Consider the following 16,916-nt stretch of genomic DNA (forward strand, 5'->3'; position numbering starts at 1 on the left):
AATATTATTAAAGGTATTATCAGCAATGACAAGTAAAGAAATTGAGCAACCTACCAAAAAGACGGTTAATAATTATGAAGGTATACAGTAACCTGTGTAATATTCAACCTCTTAATGTGGTTTATATGCTCATAGACATGGAGAGAGATCTATTGTCAATGAAGCAACAGTTAGCTGAGAAGGAGAAACAAGTACAAGAACTTGAAATGAAATTACAAACAAAACAAGAGAAAGAACATATACATATATTACCAACAGGTATAGGTCAACTAATGAGAGTGAGTATTGATCTAATGATGTACACTATATAGAGTCTGTTGATGAATTGAATAAGAAGTTAGAGACACAATATGCACTTAGTAGAAGAAAGACAATGGAGATTGAGGACTTAAAGGCTACCATGGAACAAAAAGATGAAAAGATGATTGGTAAGAAAGTAACTGGTAATGGGGAGGCTTTATTTATGTACATATGTATCAATGAAGAGGAATTTATTATAAAGAGGATAATCTTGCTTACATTACTGTGTGTGTATAGTATGTGCGAATTAAGTTACAAATTAAATTTCTACAGATACTGAGAAAGAGTTAACATCATTGAAGGAACTTTCAGAGACTAGACTACAAGAAATAGAACAACTGAAACTGAAACTTGAAGACAATAACAGCAAGAGTATGTATAATACATTAAATACAAATGAATTTAATATTTATTTTATTATAAGGATTACAAGTACCAGTTGAAGAGACATCAGAGACAATTAAAGATGAATCATCTGATGATGTCATATCAAGTACTTGAACAAATAAATGAATATTTATTGTATTAATAATCATACAGGTAATAAAGACATTGAAATGAAACCTGATGATAAATCACTAACAGTAAATTGTGAGTCAATTACAATATTCAAATTTGCTATTGTATATGCATTGTAATCGTAATGATACAACATAACCCACTGCATCATCAGTTTATGTGTGTGTGTGTGTGCGTGTGCGTGTGTGCATGTGTGTGTGAGCAATAGTTTATTATTTTAATTTCAATGAATACTTGCATTAACTGACTAGTTGTGTGTTTATTATTAGTACAAGAGGATGGAAAGGTGGAGTGGAGTCAGGATGATGTACAACTCACTAGTCCATCAGTAGATCAATGTAAGGAGGTAATCAGTAAACTGAAGGAGGAACATACAAGCATTATACTCCAACTCTCATCATCTGACAGTATACAGGTCCTAATACCAACTGTATTGGAGAGAGGAACAATAAATCAACTTGCTATATACTACTCCTCATTATTACGTGATGATGTCCTCTCATTCTCTTCTCAACTATCAACCAACAAATCATTAATAATTCTACAACTAACTCATGGTTCAATGAGTGATGATGGAGTCATTGCACTAGCACAATCACTACAATATAATAAAACACTTCAATCCTTAGATCTTGGTTACAATCCTGGCATCACTTCAGCTTGTGCGCAGTCACTGGCTGAACTTTTACTCACTAACAACACACTCAATGGACTTTCTCTCCACCATACTAACATTGAAACTGATGGAGTAATGATACTAATAGAATCACTCAAGACCTATAATACACTAATGATACTCAGACTAGACGAACAACATGAAGAAACTTGTTCTTCTTTACCTTATTATGAGCATATTAAAGACAGATTGGTTTTTGTGGAATGATAAGAAAATCTAAATTTTATATTAGATTCACCTTGCTGTACTGTATAGTTTCTTTGAATTTTATTTTATTTTTTAGCAAATCTTGCTAATATCTATGCTAAATCTCAGCTCTTTTCTAAATCATGTTCCAGTGTGGGGTTAAAATACATTATTAATAGCATAAATATCAAATTCAAATCGTCATTACTATATTAATCTACACATTATTATTATTATTATTATTATATTGTTGTTATACACTCAAGCAGTCAATATGGCATATTTCTCGTTGGTTGGTACATGATTGATGACTAGTCTCCCATCATAGCTCAGTGATGCAAATACCCAAGCATCAGTGGTACTCCATTTAACATTATACACACTGTCCTCGTGCTCCTCGTATACTGATATCACATTATCTGTTGGAGGACTGGAAAGGAAGAAAAGAATGAGAATTATTAATATATATTCATGTCATTTGAATGATGCATAACTACTGCATAGTATATTGTATTGTGAATGCATGTACATACATGTATGAAGATTCAAAGTACACATGTACACTATCAGCTATTGTGTGTGTGTGTGTGTGTGTGTGTACATGTAGGTCTAAAAGTGGGTTCAGAATATTTTCTTGCAACTTAAACTGCCGTTTAATGTAAAAATAGACCCCTACTGTACTTTTATATTTACCATTCCATTGCATTATACAACACATGAAAAATATTGCAAACCCACCATGAAACTAATCTAAATACATGCAGTAACATTTAAATACATTTTTGTACAATACTAAATACATGTACATACAGTGCTGGCTCATCTTCATCATCAAGATGCTTCAATGGTTCGGATGCAACACTAGCCACTCTAGTCAACAAAACCTGTTTAATAACCATAAAATAGGTGTGGTTATGGGCGGGGCTCACCTGACTATCACTAGACCCACTGAGTACCAGTTGATCATACGAGAGGTTGTACTGTGCCGACCACACCCAATGGGAGTGGTCTCGTCTCGTGACTAGAGGTCCTTGAAGTTTCCTCCAGTCCCAGAACTGAGTGGTGCAGTCATCGCCGCAGGATAGGAAGTAGTAGGGTCGGTTTGGGTTTGAGTCAATGTCCCTTATACAGGGACCGTGGTGATGATCCAATAACTGATGAGTTCTAAATGAGAGAAATTAATATCAAATTATTATGTATTATCATCCACTCTTGTCATCACTCTACATACAGTGTACATGTACATGTACTATAGACACTTTGTAGTTTACCAATAAAATTATTTTTAATGTTTATATTACATGTATGTAGAAAAAATTAATGATATTTATAACCATACAAAGTATTAGCTACCCATTTCTGACCTACAAGTAGCTTTCTCTTTGCCTTTCTCTGTCTCTCTCTGTCTCTGTCTCTCTCCCCCTCTCTCTCTCTCACTTTTTAGTTCTCATATCCCAAGAATAAAGTGCCGAGTCAGCAGTAACCAGCACTGTGCTGTAGTTGTGATGAGAGTTCCACGAGATTGACGAGTAATTGAGCCGCCCTCTTGAGTCCAGCTGTACTTTACTGGTCTCTTGCGGAGTATCGGTATCAACGGACCAAAGACTAACGTTAGCTTTGTCATTCACTACCACCAACTGATTGTGTGATCCACCAGCTGGGTGCCATGATGTACTGGAGAGAGGAGAGAGAGAGAGAGAGAGGGGAAGGTTTTATAATGAAATTAAAGATGTTAATGTTACAGTGTACTGTAATGGGATCAAAAGCAAAGCAAGGATTGCTAATTTCAAAAATCCATCTAAGCTTGCAAAAAGCACTTATGTTATACAAGTATAGTACATGTGTAGCCACTTTCCCAATTTTAAAATACAAAAAGGTATTGCTAAGGCTCATTTTTTCAAACTTTTCAACACTCCAAAGCAACAGCATAAAGTCCTCTTGTATCGTTACCATTGGACTCCATCCATTGAAGGGAGTTCCCCTAGTGATCTCACAGTTCCCACGTCAGTCTCATCAGGTGTACCTCCGTCCAATCGGATTAGATTAGCACGTCTCACGTATTGCCCCTCTTTGTCGATCTTCCCTGTTGTCACAGCAACGAGGTCCTTATCAGCTGCACTACATGTAATGTTCCTAAAAATACATGTACATGTAGGTGTGAAAGGAATAGCGTTGCTACCGTTACCATATCTCCCCTTCGGAGTACGGGTAGACCAGTTTGTTTAGAATTGTCGTCTCTTCATCGTAATCTACCAAATGAATCTGAGAGAGTGAGGGGGGGGAAATTAATATAAATGGGCGTGGCTCATTTGTTTTACTTGATTCTCGTTCCTAATAGTTTGCGTACCACACAGGAACTGTATTCTCTCGGTTTCTCCAACGCGGGACGTCAAGGCACGACTCTAAGAGGCAGAGAGAGAATGAGAGATGAAGGGAGATTGGAGACTCACTTGAAATTCTAGACCATAAATAACAGGCACCCTTTCCGCCATTTTGAATCCTTCTAAATAGATATCATATTAGATATTATACGGCAAACCACGCCTCTTTGTTTTCTTAGATTCCTCAGTTACACAGTTCAAGTTCATCCAGTCATTCTTTGGTCCTATTTTGGTGTGTCTGTTTAGTGTCAGGTGTCCTGTGATACGACAGAGAAGGATCATGGCGTACGGGGATGACTCTGATTTCGGTTGGGGGAACTTATTCATAAAGTTCTTTCTCTTTATAATGAACTTCTTGGTCTGGGTAAGTTGATAGTGTTAGAAATAAATTTTAGGAGACCAATCTAGCCTAAAAATAGGAGACTTAGAGAGACCTAGGCTAAATATGAGGCTAAAAATGGGGTTTAGGGAGACCTAGACTAAATACAGGAGACTAAACTCCTAGATCTATTAAACTGTGTATTTATATTGTCAAGAGTAGATAATAATTAGAGGAGAGTGTCCTACTGTGCCTATACCCCCTGCTTTGTCATGGTGTAGAATTGAAGAGTCACATTCAGGATACTTCCGTATTTTCATTGAGTTTGAGTAGTCATTGCTAGTTATTTTTGAATAACTACTCAAAAATACTGAAAATAACCGGAATGTGACTCTTCAATTGAAATATATATATATTGTCATTCATATTGTGTATGTATAATTATATTCTCTTTTCTTGCTTCTCTTCTCCAGCTGCTTGGTTGTGCCCTGCTTGCTGCCGGTATATTTGCTCAGGTAGAGATTGGTACTCTCAATGAGATTGGTGTCGGTAGCCTTCTCTCCAGTCCAAGTATTATCCTTATTTGTTTGGGTGGGATCATGTTCATTCTTGGATTCTGCGGCTGTCTGGGTGCCTTGAGAGAAATATTCCTTCTACTTGTTATAGTGAGGAGTGACGTTATTGTTATTATTATTATATATTATTATTTTTGGCTCTTAAATTCCTTTTATATTTTTTGATCTCTCTCTCTCTCTCTCTCTCTCTCTCTCTCCCTCCTTTTCATTTCTAGTATGCCATTGTTCTAACTGTCATTGTTATCATTGAGATTGGTATTGCAGTCTACATTTACTTCCAATACGACAATGTGTGTTTCAAGTTAACCACTCTATCAATCAAACCTCATTATCTTCTTCCCCCCCTTCTCTCTCTCTCTTTAGGCTAAGAATCAATTTGCTGAGCAACTAGAGCAACCAATCGTTCGTTACTATGATGACGCCGACCTCCAGAGTCTAATTGACCTTGTACAGACTTCCGTAAGTCTCGGGATATTCTAATTAAAGCTCAAACCTTCCCTTTTTTCTTTTCTCCAGTTGCAGTGCTGTGGTATCAATGGGCCTAACGACTGGCAGAGAAATGCCTACTTTAATTGCAGTAGTATTGCATATCAGCGGTGTAGTGTCCCGTTTTCCTGTTGCATTATGGTGAGTATAATAATAGTCACACATACATGTACTTGTACATGTACTTGTACATGTACAATACATCTACATTTGTGGATTAATTGTTATCATTTATTGTATGTTGTGTGTTACTATTTTTGGCATGATATATTGATCGGTTAATGAATATTTTGAGTCATCATCATCTGATGTGTCAACAAGGAATGAAGGAATGTAGCAATCACTACACTGAAACAGCATTACCATTATCATTATTATCATTGCTAATTTATTTTATTATTATTATTATGATCTTTGCATGCTATCATTAGCTATAACTCTTCATTTTCTTGATATAATGTAATACATACATGTAGCTATATTGCATAAAGACATTTTTTGTGTTCAAAAAATATATTTATTATATTGAAAGCATTTTGTTGCTGTTTGTGTTTTTTATAGTGTATTTAGCATTTCCTGTTAATTCATCATAAGATATTGATTGAATGAGTATCTCTTTCTTATTATTATCATTATTTTTATTTTAGTAGTGCATGTACAGTGCCTGTATGGCTACTATGAGTAGTCTTTAGTTCCTTTTTAATGGATGATTACATGTATGGAATGTGTAATTGATGACATGTGATATCTTCCTTGTACTATATACAGTAATAATTCTAATCACTTTATTTTTAGAATAACAATGATGAAGTTATTAATACTCAGTGTGGATACAGACGTCTTCAAAATGACGTGTGTTACCTCTCTGATTTTCTCCCATCTCTCTCTCTCTCTTTGATTTTTAATCACTCTCTCTCTTTCTCTCCTGTAACTTGATTCGCTTAATTCTAATCCTCTCCCTTTATACCTTATGATATCTTTATATATACATATCTCTTACACACTCTCTCTCTTCCTCCTCTTACAGAGTGACAGATACCTTCAAGAGATATACACCGAGGGTTGCATCGTTGGTCTTGAGAACTTCATTCAGCGATACCTCTACTACATAGCTGGAGTGGGCATAGGCCTCCTTGTGTTCCAACTCATCAACATTATGCTTACTGCTGGACTCGCTATTGATGTACGCAAGGAGCAAAAGGCGCTAAAACTCCTCAAAGAGAGAGAGAACCGAAACAAACGGTTCTCAAAGGATGTGGCGAAACTTTGATTGGGAGAGGACGTGTGGGGCAGTGCATGGGGTTACAGTAATGTTCTGTTTTTAGTTACTTTTGACATAAAATAAGTATTATTATACATGAGTTAAATAAGCAGTGCTATTATTATTATCATTATTATTATTATTATTATTATCATTATTATTATTATTATTATTATTATTATTATTATTATCATTATTATTATTATTATTATTATTATTATTATTATTATTATTATTATTATTATTATTTCTGTTATTAATTATTTATTGTCATTGTGCCACGTGGCCTCATCCGGGATTAGTTATTAATAATTATTAGTACTTATAAAAATTATTAATTTATGATGGAGAACATAGAAAAAGATCAAATTGGCTACAGTACAGTTTCTGGTGGTCCATTTGGCGAGAGAAAGAGTAAAAAGATTCCATTAAAATTGTTTTATTTTTAAAATTTTTTTCCTAGTAATATACACTGATTATACAGCTTCTGGTAGGTAAGTCTGGCCCCTCCCACTTCTTTTTGTCACCATAGCAACCAACAGATCCCTTCGATCGATAGAGGATTGGATTGAGAAAGAGGTTCTGAGTACATACTCAAACACACACACCACCTCATCGTTTTGTTCAAGACAGACGACCTTTTATAGAGACGAAGCACGGTATGATGAGTTTTTTTAAATGAGCAAAAATCTGAAAATACCCTGTGCTATAGCCCATGGTTTTTTTCCAAAAAATGGCTTCAAAATTACCCCAAATTTTTATTACATTTTCTGATACATATTGATGTACTTATGCTGTGTAGAAAGTTTGAGCCAATTCCGACTTTAAATTTTCAAGTTATGGCCATTTTAAAGAATGAGCCAAAATCTGAAAATTACCCTGTACTATAGCCCATGGTTTTTTCCAAAAAATGGCTCCAAAATCAACCCCAATTTTTATTACATTTTCTGATGCATATTGATGTACTTATGCTATGTAGAAAGTTTGAGCCGATTCCGACTTCAAATTTTCAAGTTACGGCCATTTTAAAGAATGAGCCAAAATCTGAAAATTACCCTGTATTATAGCCCATGGTTTTTTCCAAAAAATAACTCCAAAATCAACCCCAATTTTTATTACATTTTCTGATGCATATTGATGTACTTATGCTATGTAGAAAGTTTGAGCCGATTCCGACTTCAAATTTTCAAGTTACGGCCATTTTAAAGAATGAACCAAAATCTGAAAATTAGCCTGTACTATAGCCCATGGTTTTTTCCAAAAAATGGCTCCGAAATTACCCCCAATTTTTATTACATTTTCTGATGCATATTGATGTACTTATGCTATGTAGAAAGTTTGAGCCGATTCCGACTTCAAATTTTCAAGTTACGGCCATTTTAAAGAATGAGCCAAAATCTGAAAATTAGCCTGTACTATAGCCCATGGTTTTTTCCAAAAAATGGCTCCGAAATCACCCCCAATTTTTATTACATTTTCTGATGCATATTGATGTACTTATGCTATGTAGAAAGTTTGAGCCGATTCCGACTTCAAATTTTCAAGTTACGGCCATTTTAAAGAATGAGCCAAAATCTGAAAATTACCCTGTATTATAGCCCATGGTTTTTTCCAAAAAATAACTCCAAAATCAACCCCAATTTTTATTACATTTTCTGATGCATATTGATGTACTTATGCTATGTAGAAAGTTTGAGCTGATTCCGACTTCAAATTTTCAAGTTACGGCCATTTTAAAGAATGAGCCAAAATCTGAAAATTACCTGCCCATTGTTTTTTATCCCAAAAATGGCTCCAAAATCACCCCAAATTTTTATTACATTTGCTGATACATATTGATGTACTTATGGTGTATAGAATGTTTGAGCCGATTCTGACTTCCAAATTTTCAAGTTACGGCCATTAAAAAAATATACTGGCTGATCAGTACAACTGTTATCTCTCTCTCTTCCTCCATTGCAGTGATATCATTAGAAATGCTGTTAATGCTTCAACAAGAGATGATTGTGTCTTATTTGCTGGTAGTGGTTGCACTGGAGCTGTCCATAAGCTAATACATTCACTCAATTGCCCATCACCACCTGTTAGTGAACTATAGTACATGTGCACTGTATTGTTGTATCCTAGCTGGTATGCTACTTTCAAATTCAAATACTGTAGATCAGGAAATTAGTATGGTAGAAATTTTTTTTGTGTTTTAAAATTGTGCTGTGATTTAATTTTACTAATTAAGACTGTGTCATGTATTATTGAATGTGGCATATAATTATATGAGTGATCTAATTTTTTGCAAAATTCTAATTCAGTAAAATTTAAATCACAGTAAAAATTTCCAGATAGACAGTATATCTTTGTGACTACAAGTAATATTAATATAATTTTTATTTCTTATACATGTGCATGTACATGTATATGTATATATAGGTTGTTTTGGTTGGACCGTTTGAGCATCATTCAAACCTGTTACCTTGGAGAGAGATTGGAGCAAAAGTGAGTGGCCCAGTTGTATAATCATTATACCTGTCATGGATTATTATTATTATTGTGTTGCTGTAATTTATTGTGTAGATTGTGTGGATAAAAGAAGACAAGAATGGTCACATTGATCTATCAGATTTAGAGAACAAACTTAAAGTATGCAACCGTTAATTCTACTCCATAATAGCTGGTAAATTTGGAAGGCTAAAATTTTGACCATTTACTCAATAGTTTTATTTTGATGAATGACTATAAATATGCAAAATCTAACCTTTAGAGCAGCTATACTGTATCAATTATCTATCTTCATTTTCTCCTCTCTCTCTCTCTCTCTCAATAGGAGTACAGTGCTACTAATGATACTAGTATTAGTCTGATAGGAGCCTTCAGTGCAGTATCTAATCTAACAGGAGTCATTACCGATACTGTGGCTGTGTCATGCCTGGTTCATCGCTATGGAGGCTTGGTCTTCTGGGACTACGCCACTGGAGGTGAGTCAAGCAAATTTTAAGTATAATTTTTCATAATTTTCATATTAGTTATAATTTTTTTATATTTTTATTTTTTACTATAGCTCCTTACATCAAAATTGACATGAACCCCGTCATTACAAGGTACATTTACTCTTGATGGTAATAACATTTTCATGGAGTCATTTCATTCACAGTAGTGAAGCATCGTTCGCTTACAAAGATGCAGTGTATTTCTCAATGCACAAGTTTATAGGTGGGGTCGATAGTCCAGGGGTACTTGTCGCTAAAAAGAACCTTTTCAAGAATCCTGTCCCTCATCAGTGTGGGGGAGGGACTGTGTTTTTTGTACGTGATTGAATAGTGTTTGTTTATTTTATTAATTTTTTTCAAGGTCACTCCGAAAGGTCATCATTATTTTAGGAACATAGAGACGAGAGAGGAAGGAGGTACTCCTAATATAGTAGGGTCCATAAGGGCCGGACTGGCCATGCAATTAAAAATGGTACTTTATTATTATTATTATTAGTATTCTTATTCTTATTCTTATTCTTATTATTATTATTATTATTATTATTAAAAAATTCATAATAATAGGCTTTAAATTTTTTACAATTATTATTTTAATTGTAGAGTGTGGGAGTTGAAAATATACTAAGAAAAGAGGAAGAAATCTCTTTGTATGTTTTTTTTTTATTTTTTAACTAATTATATACTCTCTTGTACATTTATGTAGATATGTGTATGATAAATGGAAGTCGGTTCCTGGATTATTCGTCCTTGGTCCGGACCCGGCCTCAGTTCCACGCCTACCTGTATTCTCTCTCCTTTTCCTTCATCCCCAGTCGGGGAAATACTTGCATCATAATTATGTGTGTTCGCTCCTGTCAGACCTGTTTGGAATACAAGCTAGGGGAGGCTGTTCTTGCTCGGGGCCTTATGCTCAAGTAAATTATTAGTAAATTATTAGTAAATTATTAGTAAATTGTTAGTAAATTATTAGTAAATTGTTTGATTATTGTTATTATTACGTGTATGGTTATTGTCAGCAACTTTTAAAAATTGTAAAAGTTCTAATTTTGATTGGAATGAGCTCAAAATTTATACACAACATTAGTACATGTATAGAAATTGTAATAATGGATAATTGTCTGGTCTTTTAAGTAACTTTAATAACCTTTTCCTTTATCAGTTTAAATCTTTTACAGGACAAACGTGTACCTTAGAGTGACTTTTAATTGCGGGTACTAAATTTTGTGATTTTAGCACAAGGTAGATTTTGCTGGTATTAAAAATTGCGATTAAGTAATTATTACTAATAGTTATATGGCATCATGATGTCATTATTAATAATTGCACGTATTAATAATTGCAATTTTTGACCGAAACGCAAAATTCGCAATTAATAGTACCCGCATTTAAAAGTAACCTTAAGGTATTTATGTTGTTTCATTTATTTTTATTTCTAGTCACTTCTTGGAATCGATGGTCTTGCTGAACAATACGAAGCTTTAATAATGCAGGATAGGTGAGTGGGTGTGGTTTTTGGGTGTGGCTTATGTCTTGTTGCAGTCGACGGAGTGATCAGCCTCATGTGCAATACAAAGAGTTCTCCGAGAGGGAGGTACTCCGCCCGGGGATGGTTCGTCTCTCTTTTTCTTATTTTATGGGATGGGACTCGATTGAATTTGTCGTCAAGGCAATTGAGTTGGTTGCTAGGTGTGGCTGGAAGCTCCTCCCACAGGTAAAAAAAGCCATCCATTCTATGCTAGAATGAGATTGTCCCTTTATATTTTTCATTTAATCTTAATGATATTAACAATGATATTAAAACTGATCTTAACACTGATCTTAGAACTGATCTTAACACTGACCTTAACACTGGTCTTAACACTGATTTTATCATTGCATTTAGTATCAGTTTGATCCTGGTTCCGGCTCATTCTGGTACCATTCTTATCACTTTGACTCTGAGAGGAAGTGGCTCTCGTCTTTTATATTCCCTCATCAACCCAATCCTCCAGCTAAACCCACAGCACCAGATTATACTGTTAGTCATTAACAACAGTACATGCGCATGTACATGTACATGTATGTTGATTAACAACAATGTTGACTTGCATTTTTATTCTTTACAGGAGACGTTGAAGATTGCTGAAGAACTGTTTAGTTCAATTGATAAAAAGAAAGTAAGTGCTCACGTATGTCAACTGTTCTTGATGCCTTACATGCCACATACAGTATAGTACAGTCTAAGAAGTGAAGCTACCATTCATGACGTACATGTACAATATTTTGACCTTGTGTTACATGTGTATATGATATGATATTTGAACCACATTCTAAGTTCCTTTTTCTCTAGGCGTCAATTAAGTCATTAGCTGATCAGCGTCAGTTTTTATTAGAAGATGCTGAGAGGCTGAGATGGTTTTTGCTGCCTAGTGAAGCTCTGGAATGTTTGAGCAGTGAAGCTCCACCCACACCAACGGCACAGGCTCCCTTCACACCAAAGAAGTATGGTTTTGATAGCAGGCAGCAGATGAATGGAGAAGAAGAGAAAAAGGAGGAAGAGGAGACTGGAAAAGATGAACATTGTAATAAAGAGAATCCTGTTAAATTCCACCATCCACCAAAGAATATATTCAAACCAACAATGGAGGTAGTTATACTGACCTCATTTTGATTCATTTTGATTTGATTCCTAATGTATTGATTTCATTTCTGGTTTTCATTCTTGATATTTTTGATTTGATTCCTGATTCATTGATCTGATTTCTCACTGATAGGCGTTACAAGAGTATGATATGATCAGAGATGGTGATAGAGTGTTAGTGTGTCTATCAGGTGGTAAGGACTCACTCTCTCTACTACACACTCTCAATCAGTATCAATTCATCGCTAAATCAAAAGTAATAATAATAATAATAATAATAATAATAATAATAATAATAATAATAATAATAATAATAATAATAATAATAATAATAATAATAATAATAATAATAATGCCTCCTTCTGTTGATGGGCTCATTTAACTGCTTACTGTATTTTAATGATTGTATGTTTTAGTGTAGGCTTTTCTTTTCTTTTTCTTTTTTTTCTGTTGTATAATAATAATAATAATATTATTATTATTATTATTTTTTTTTATTTTTAGGGTATTTTGTTTTCACTCGGTGCAGTTACTGTCGATCCTAAAAGCTCTGCCTACAATCCCCGCCCACTCATTCCTTATTTGGCATGTCTTGGAGTACCATACTTTTACGAAGAGCAGTGTAATTAATACATTTAAATATTAAAATCTTTATTTTTTTTCTCTTCCTCCTCCTCTCCTTCAGCCATCATAGATCAAGCTGCAGCTCAAACAGAGCTGGATTCCATATGTAGCTTTTGCTCTAGAATGAAGAGAGGGAGGCTCTATTCTGCTGCTAGAAGAGAAGGATACAATGTGTTAGCCTTTGGACAACATCTGGACGACCTCTCAGAAAGGTATTAGGGTTCACTTGTACATTACTTGCAACATTACAATGTACATGTACATGTACTTATATGAGACTAAGTAATGTAGTTTTTAGCATGTTTTTTTTTGTTTGTGATATATTTCATGTTTAATTTTAATTCTTAGCAAATGAGGTTATTCTAGTTATTTTTTCTCATAGTTTCCTCATGGCTGTATTTCATAATGGGTATCTACGTACTATGAAAGCTCACTATACAGTCAAGTGAGGCCCTAGCACCTTCAAGATTAATGAATGAAGTAGTTCTAATCATTTAGGGAAGGAGATCTAAGAGTTATTCGACCTTTTGTGTATGTCAGGGAAAGGGACTTGGATCAATTTGCCAAGCAGGTCTCTCTACCAGTGATACCTGAAAACTGTCCTGCTTGCTTTGCTGCCCCAAAGGTATAGCTATGCACATTAATGTACGACCTCTCTTAAACAGACACTTTCTAAAACTGACAGTACCTATACATGTATCATGCAGTCATTGCGGTATACCAATTCTGTATGATCTAAAGCAGACACAGATAGCACCTGCCCTGTAGTGTACCAGACTAACCAATTACATTCCTTACTGTATAATATAACCTCCACATAAAGGACACCTCTGTAAAACAGACAAACTTTCTTGTATCAAAGTGTCTGTTGTGTTACTTGTGTAGAGGCTCTACATATGTGTATATACTTGTGTCTCTCCCATTGCCACAACCCTGCTATTATGCTATGAAGGTTGTAATGGCAATTATACTAGTGTTGTGTTACTGTAATATGATGGTATATTGCTCTTTGCTAGGAGAGAGAAAGGATGAAACAGTTACTAGTTGGACAAGAGATCCTCTTCCCACGCCTGTTTCATAGCTTGAGCTCTGCTCTTAGGCCACTAATGGCGCAAAAACTGACCAATAAAGACCAAGACGATGAGAAAGAGATGTAGATTATAATTCTTTTGTTTAATTTCTTCAATCAATTCACCTTTATTCTTAAAATTCTTATAATTCCTTGTGGATTTGTAATTAATTGAGTTCAACCACAAACCCATTGGGTCCAGACAGGTTTGCTTTTAATTGGCTGCTTGTATTCCCCCTCTGGTGAACTTTTAATCCCTCAAAACAATAAATAAAGTGAATTTATTGTTACATTTCTATTTATACTTACTCATTTCCTTATATGGTAATATCTCATGAATGGTAATGATGTAAGGTTCAGTGCTATTTTTAGTAACAATAGCAATAGTTCAACCACAAGTTGATTGAATGCCAACAAAGTATCTTGAATAAAGTGAATTTATTGTTAGATTTCTATTTATACTTACTCATTTCCTTATATGGTAACACCTCAAGAATGGTGATGATGTAAGGTTCAGAGTTATTTTTAGTAACAAAAGCAATAATTCAACCACAAATTGATTGAGTGCCAACGAAGTATTTGACCTTGTAGACTTAAAGACTATTATCATAAAGGCTTTATTATCTGACATTTACGATGATGTAATGTACTAGTGACATTATTTTTAGTAACAGTGAGTGACAAACAAGGTGTATTTTAGAAACCTTGATACCCACATTACTGACATTAGCCATGCATACTCTAACAAATCAATATTGACCATGCTATACTTTTATATGGGCATTGTTATCAATACGGTGTACTACATGTAGTATTCTTGCCTAAAGGTCCATTCAAACAAAGCTTGTCTATCAATTCACTTCAGATCATTTAGGTGTTGCTTGTTTGAAAATGTTTACTTAAATTTGAATTGTACAGTGCACCTAGCTTGAATCCATGCTTCTTTTATTAAAAGTAATGCATTTTAGACTTAGTTCAAGTTTCAATGTACTTGTATTATAAATTAAAAGAAGAAGAATGACATGATATGAAAAGAGACGATTATAAGAAGATTAATGATATGACGTCATGAAGATTACACGTGCACGACTGATACACAAATTTATATAAAAGACCGATTCTTTCCTTCTCAATCATTATCTCATTCCTTTGGACCTTTTCGTTTACTCTGAAAGAAAAGGGTTGTATTTTTGTGCTTTCCATTCGAACTTCTCTTTGTAGCGCGAGATGTCCTTAGAGGAACCTCCAGCGGTGGAGGCCAATGGAGGGCTAGACGATTCTCCTCGCAGATCAGCGAAAAAGATGACCGTCTATCCTTCCACTAGCGACACCATACCTCTCAAAGAGATTAATGAACCGTCCAAGACTGTACATGTCACAGATACATTTGAGGACCGGGACCCTGTCGTAGAAACTCGTGGAAAGTGAGTTCCTATGGTTCCTCTTCTCCGTAATTATGCTTAGAGTGAAAAATGGTGGACTCATTTAATTTAAATTTAATTAAAGCTTAAAAGTTAATGATGCCTGAGGTGCTTTTCTGTTTCCTTAGAAAGCTTATATACATATTTATTGAACCTGTAAATACTTAAGTTTACATAGTAGGTATAACCAATTGCACTGTGTAAATTATGTGTGGGCTTTTGATTTAGAGTTTGGTCAAAAGTTTACTGTTTCAGTATAAATTAACAAATAATAAATTATGTACAATTTTACAAGTGTTTATAATGTGTAATAAAAGTTTAAGTACATGGTAATTGATACATTCATTTGTATGGCAATAAAACTGTGTTTACTTTATGTCATTACGTGCATACATTTTTAATTTAAAAATTGCATGTCATGTATTCGTGTTGCTATTGATGCAGCTGTGGCCTGCTTTGTGTATTTGTGAGTACATTTTATTTCACTGAGGTCATTGTACATGTATATGTACATGTACATGTATGAAGTGCTGTTGATTAGTTGATGTATTATGCATGTACGGTGTCATGTAGGAAGAAGAAGAGTGCTTGGAAGTTTTGGGAGAAAGACGAAGAAGTTGAAGTGGATCCAAACAAACCGAAACCCGTTCCAGTTTACAAGTTGGTAAGCACTGAGTACATGTACACATGTCAAACTTTATTGTACCCTCTCTTTCCTTCATAGTTTCGATATGCTACCAAGTTTGACATGGTTCTCATTATTCTAAGTTTCATCTTTGCCATGCTGCATGGTGCTGCTCTACCAGGTGCTATGTATCTGTTTGGTGATCTCACCAACTTATTTGCCTACCATGATTCCTCCAGGACCGTGTTTGAGACCATTCGTGTTAACTATTATAATACTTATAATAGCTATTTGTTCCAGAATCTTAATCTTAGTCTCTCTGAAGCTATAGAGAATAGGACAGTCACCCCTGGTTTAGTTATGAACCAGGCATTGCTGATGGAGTTCAATAATGCAAGTGGATTTGGAGCTGGTCTATCAGATTCGATACTCACCGGTCTCAGTTGTGTTATAATTTCTTATGCTAATGACAGTATTGATGACCTTGATTCTCCATTTGAAGTCCTCCGGAGGCTAGCAACTGATAATGATTACATGTTTCAAGTGACAACCAATGCTTGTTCGCGTTGTCTCGAAGTTCAGTTTAGAGATTTCAATGAAGAAGCACGCTGTCTCTCTAATGATGTTTTCTTCAATGGAGATGGGAGCGTTGGAGATGGCGTATTCTGGCAATTATATTTATATGGTATAATAGTAGTTGCTACCTTTATATTGGCCTTTCTTCAAATCTCTACAATGCAACTGGCCTGTGAGAGACAAGTGTATAAGATTAGGTTAGCTTACTATCGTGCTGTTCTTCACCAGGACATTGGATGGTTTGATCTTAATGCCAGTGGGGAATTAACTTCAAGACTTAATGAGTGAGTACAATGT

The 16,916-nt window shown here is 34.8% G+C and overlaps 5 protein-coding genes across 6 annotated transcripts; 4 read left to right on the top strand and 1 right to left on the bottom strand.

Annotated features, from left to right (window-relative positions):
- The first annotated feature begins 16 nt into the window (after window positions 1-16).
- LOC109583917 (uncharacterized) lies at window positions 17-1,804 on the top strand. Its single transcript, XM_019999435.1, has 7 exons — window positions 17-80; window positions 136-258; window positions 312-428; window positions 574-672; window positions 725-793; window positions 841-891; window positions 1,089-1,804. The coding sequence occupies exons 1-7, from the start codon at window positions 26-28 to the stop codon at window positions 1,700-1,702; spliced, it is 1,128 nt and encodes a 375-aa protein (XP_019854994.1). The 5' UTR covers window positions 17-25; the 3' UTR covers window positions 1,703-1,804.
- Window positions 1,805-1,818: 14 nt separating this feature from the next.
- On the bottom strand, window positions 1,819-4,220 carry LOC100635615 (protein TSSC1-like). The gene is made up of 8 exons (XM_003388300.3): window positions 4,132-4,220; window positions 4,000-4,083; window positions 3,867-3,943; window positions 3,632-3,814; window positions 3,119-3,355; window positions 2,611-2,845; window positions 2,492-2,565; window positions 1,819-2,111 (listed from the first exon to the last, which is right to left on the bottom strand). The coding sequence occupies exons 1-8, from the start codon at window positions 4,171-4,173 to the stop codon at window positions 1,943-1,945; spliced, it is 1,101 nt and encodes a 366-aa protein (XP_003388348.1). The 5' UTR covers window positions 4,174-4,220; the 3' UTR covers window positions 1,819-1,942.
- A 28-nt stretch (window positions 4,221-4,248) lies between these two features.
- Window positions 4,249-6,803, top strand: LOC100634738 (tetraspanin-14-like). Its single transcript, XM_003388293.3, has 7 exons — window positions 4,249-4,426; window positions 4,855-5,046; window positions 5,172-5,246; window positions 5,320-5,415; window positions 5,473-5,583; window positions 6,238-6,294; window positions 6,470-6,803. The coding sequence occupies exons 1-7, from the start codon at window positions 4,343-4,345 to the stop codon at window positions 6,710-6,712; spliced, it is 858 nt and encodes a 285-aa protein (XP_003388341.1). The 5' UTR covers window positions 4,249-4,342; the 3' UTR covers window positions 6,713-6,803.
- Window positions 6,804-6,905: 102 nt separating this feature from the next.
- LOC100635741 (uncharacterized) lies at window positions 6,906-14,168 on the top strand. Of its 2 annotated transcripts, XM_019999442.1 has the most exons (23): window positions 6,906-7,117; window positions 7,167-7,197; window positions 7,246-7,362; window positions 8,666-8,786; window positions 9,128-9,193; window positions 9,272-9,337; window positions 9,522-9,672; window positions 9,756-9,795; window positions 9,849-9,999; window positions 10,046-10,156; window positions 10,285-10,331; window positions 10,388-10,598; window positions 11,121-11,179; window positions 11,224-11,395; window positions 11,567-11,701; window positions 11,790-11,840; window positions 12,014-12,310; window positions 12,438-12,560; window positions 12,809-12,926; window positions 12,990-13,140; window positions 13,311-13,373; window positions 13,427-13,553; window positions 13,945-14,168. In XM_019999442.1, the coding sequence occupies exons 1-23, from the start codon at window positions 7,045-7,047 to the stop codon at window positions 14,083-14,085; spliced, it is 2,622 nt and encodes an 873-aa protein (XP_019855001.1). In that variant the 5' UTR covers window positions 6,906-7,044; the 3' UTR covers window positions 14,086-14,168. The 2 variants fall into 2 exon arrangements, with proteins under 2 accessions (XP_019855001.1, XP_019855002.1); XM_019999443.1 differs by lacking the exon at window positions 13,945-14,168 and having other exon boundaries at window positions 13,413-13,534.
- A 930-nt stretch (window positions 14,169-15,098) lies between these two features.
- LOC109583913 (uncharacterized) lies at window positions 15,099-16,908 on the top strand. The gene is made up of 3 exons (XM_019999430.1): window positions 15,099-15,421; window positions 15,992-16,082; window positions 16,143-16,908. The coding sequence occupies exons 1-3, from the start codon at window positions 15,225-15,227 to the stop codon at window positions 16,905-16,907; spliced, it is 1,053 nt and encodes a 350-aa protein (XP_019854989.1). The 5' UTR covers window positions 15,099-15,224; the 3' UTR covers window position 16,908.
- The last annotated feature ends 8 nt before the right edge of the window (window positions 16,909-16,916 follow it).

This window comes from Amphimedon queenslandica, unplaced genomic scaffold (assembly GCF_000090795.2).
Source record: "Amphimedon queenslandica unplaced genomic scaffold, v1.1 AMPQUscaffold_13268, whole genome shotgun sequence".
Classification (NCBI taxonomy): Eukaryota; Metazoa; Porifera; class Demospongiae; order Haplosclerida; family Niphatidae; genus Amphimedon; species Amphimedon queenslandica.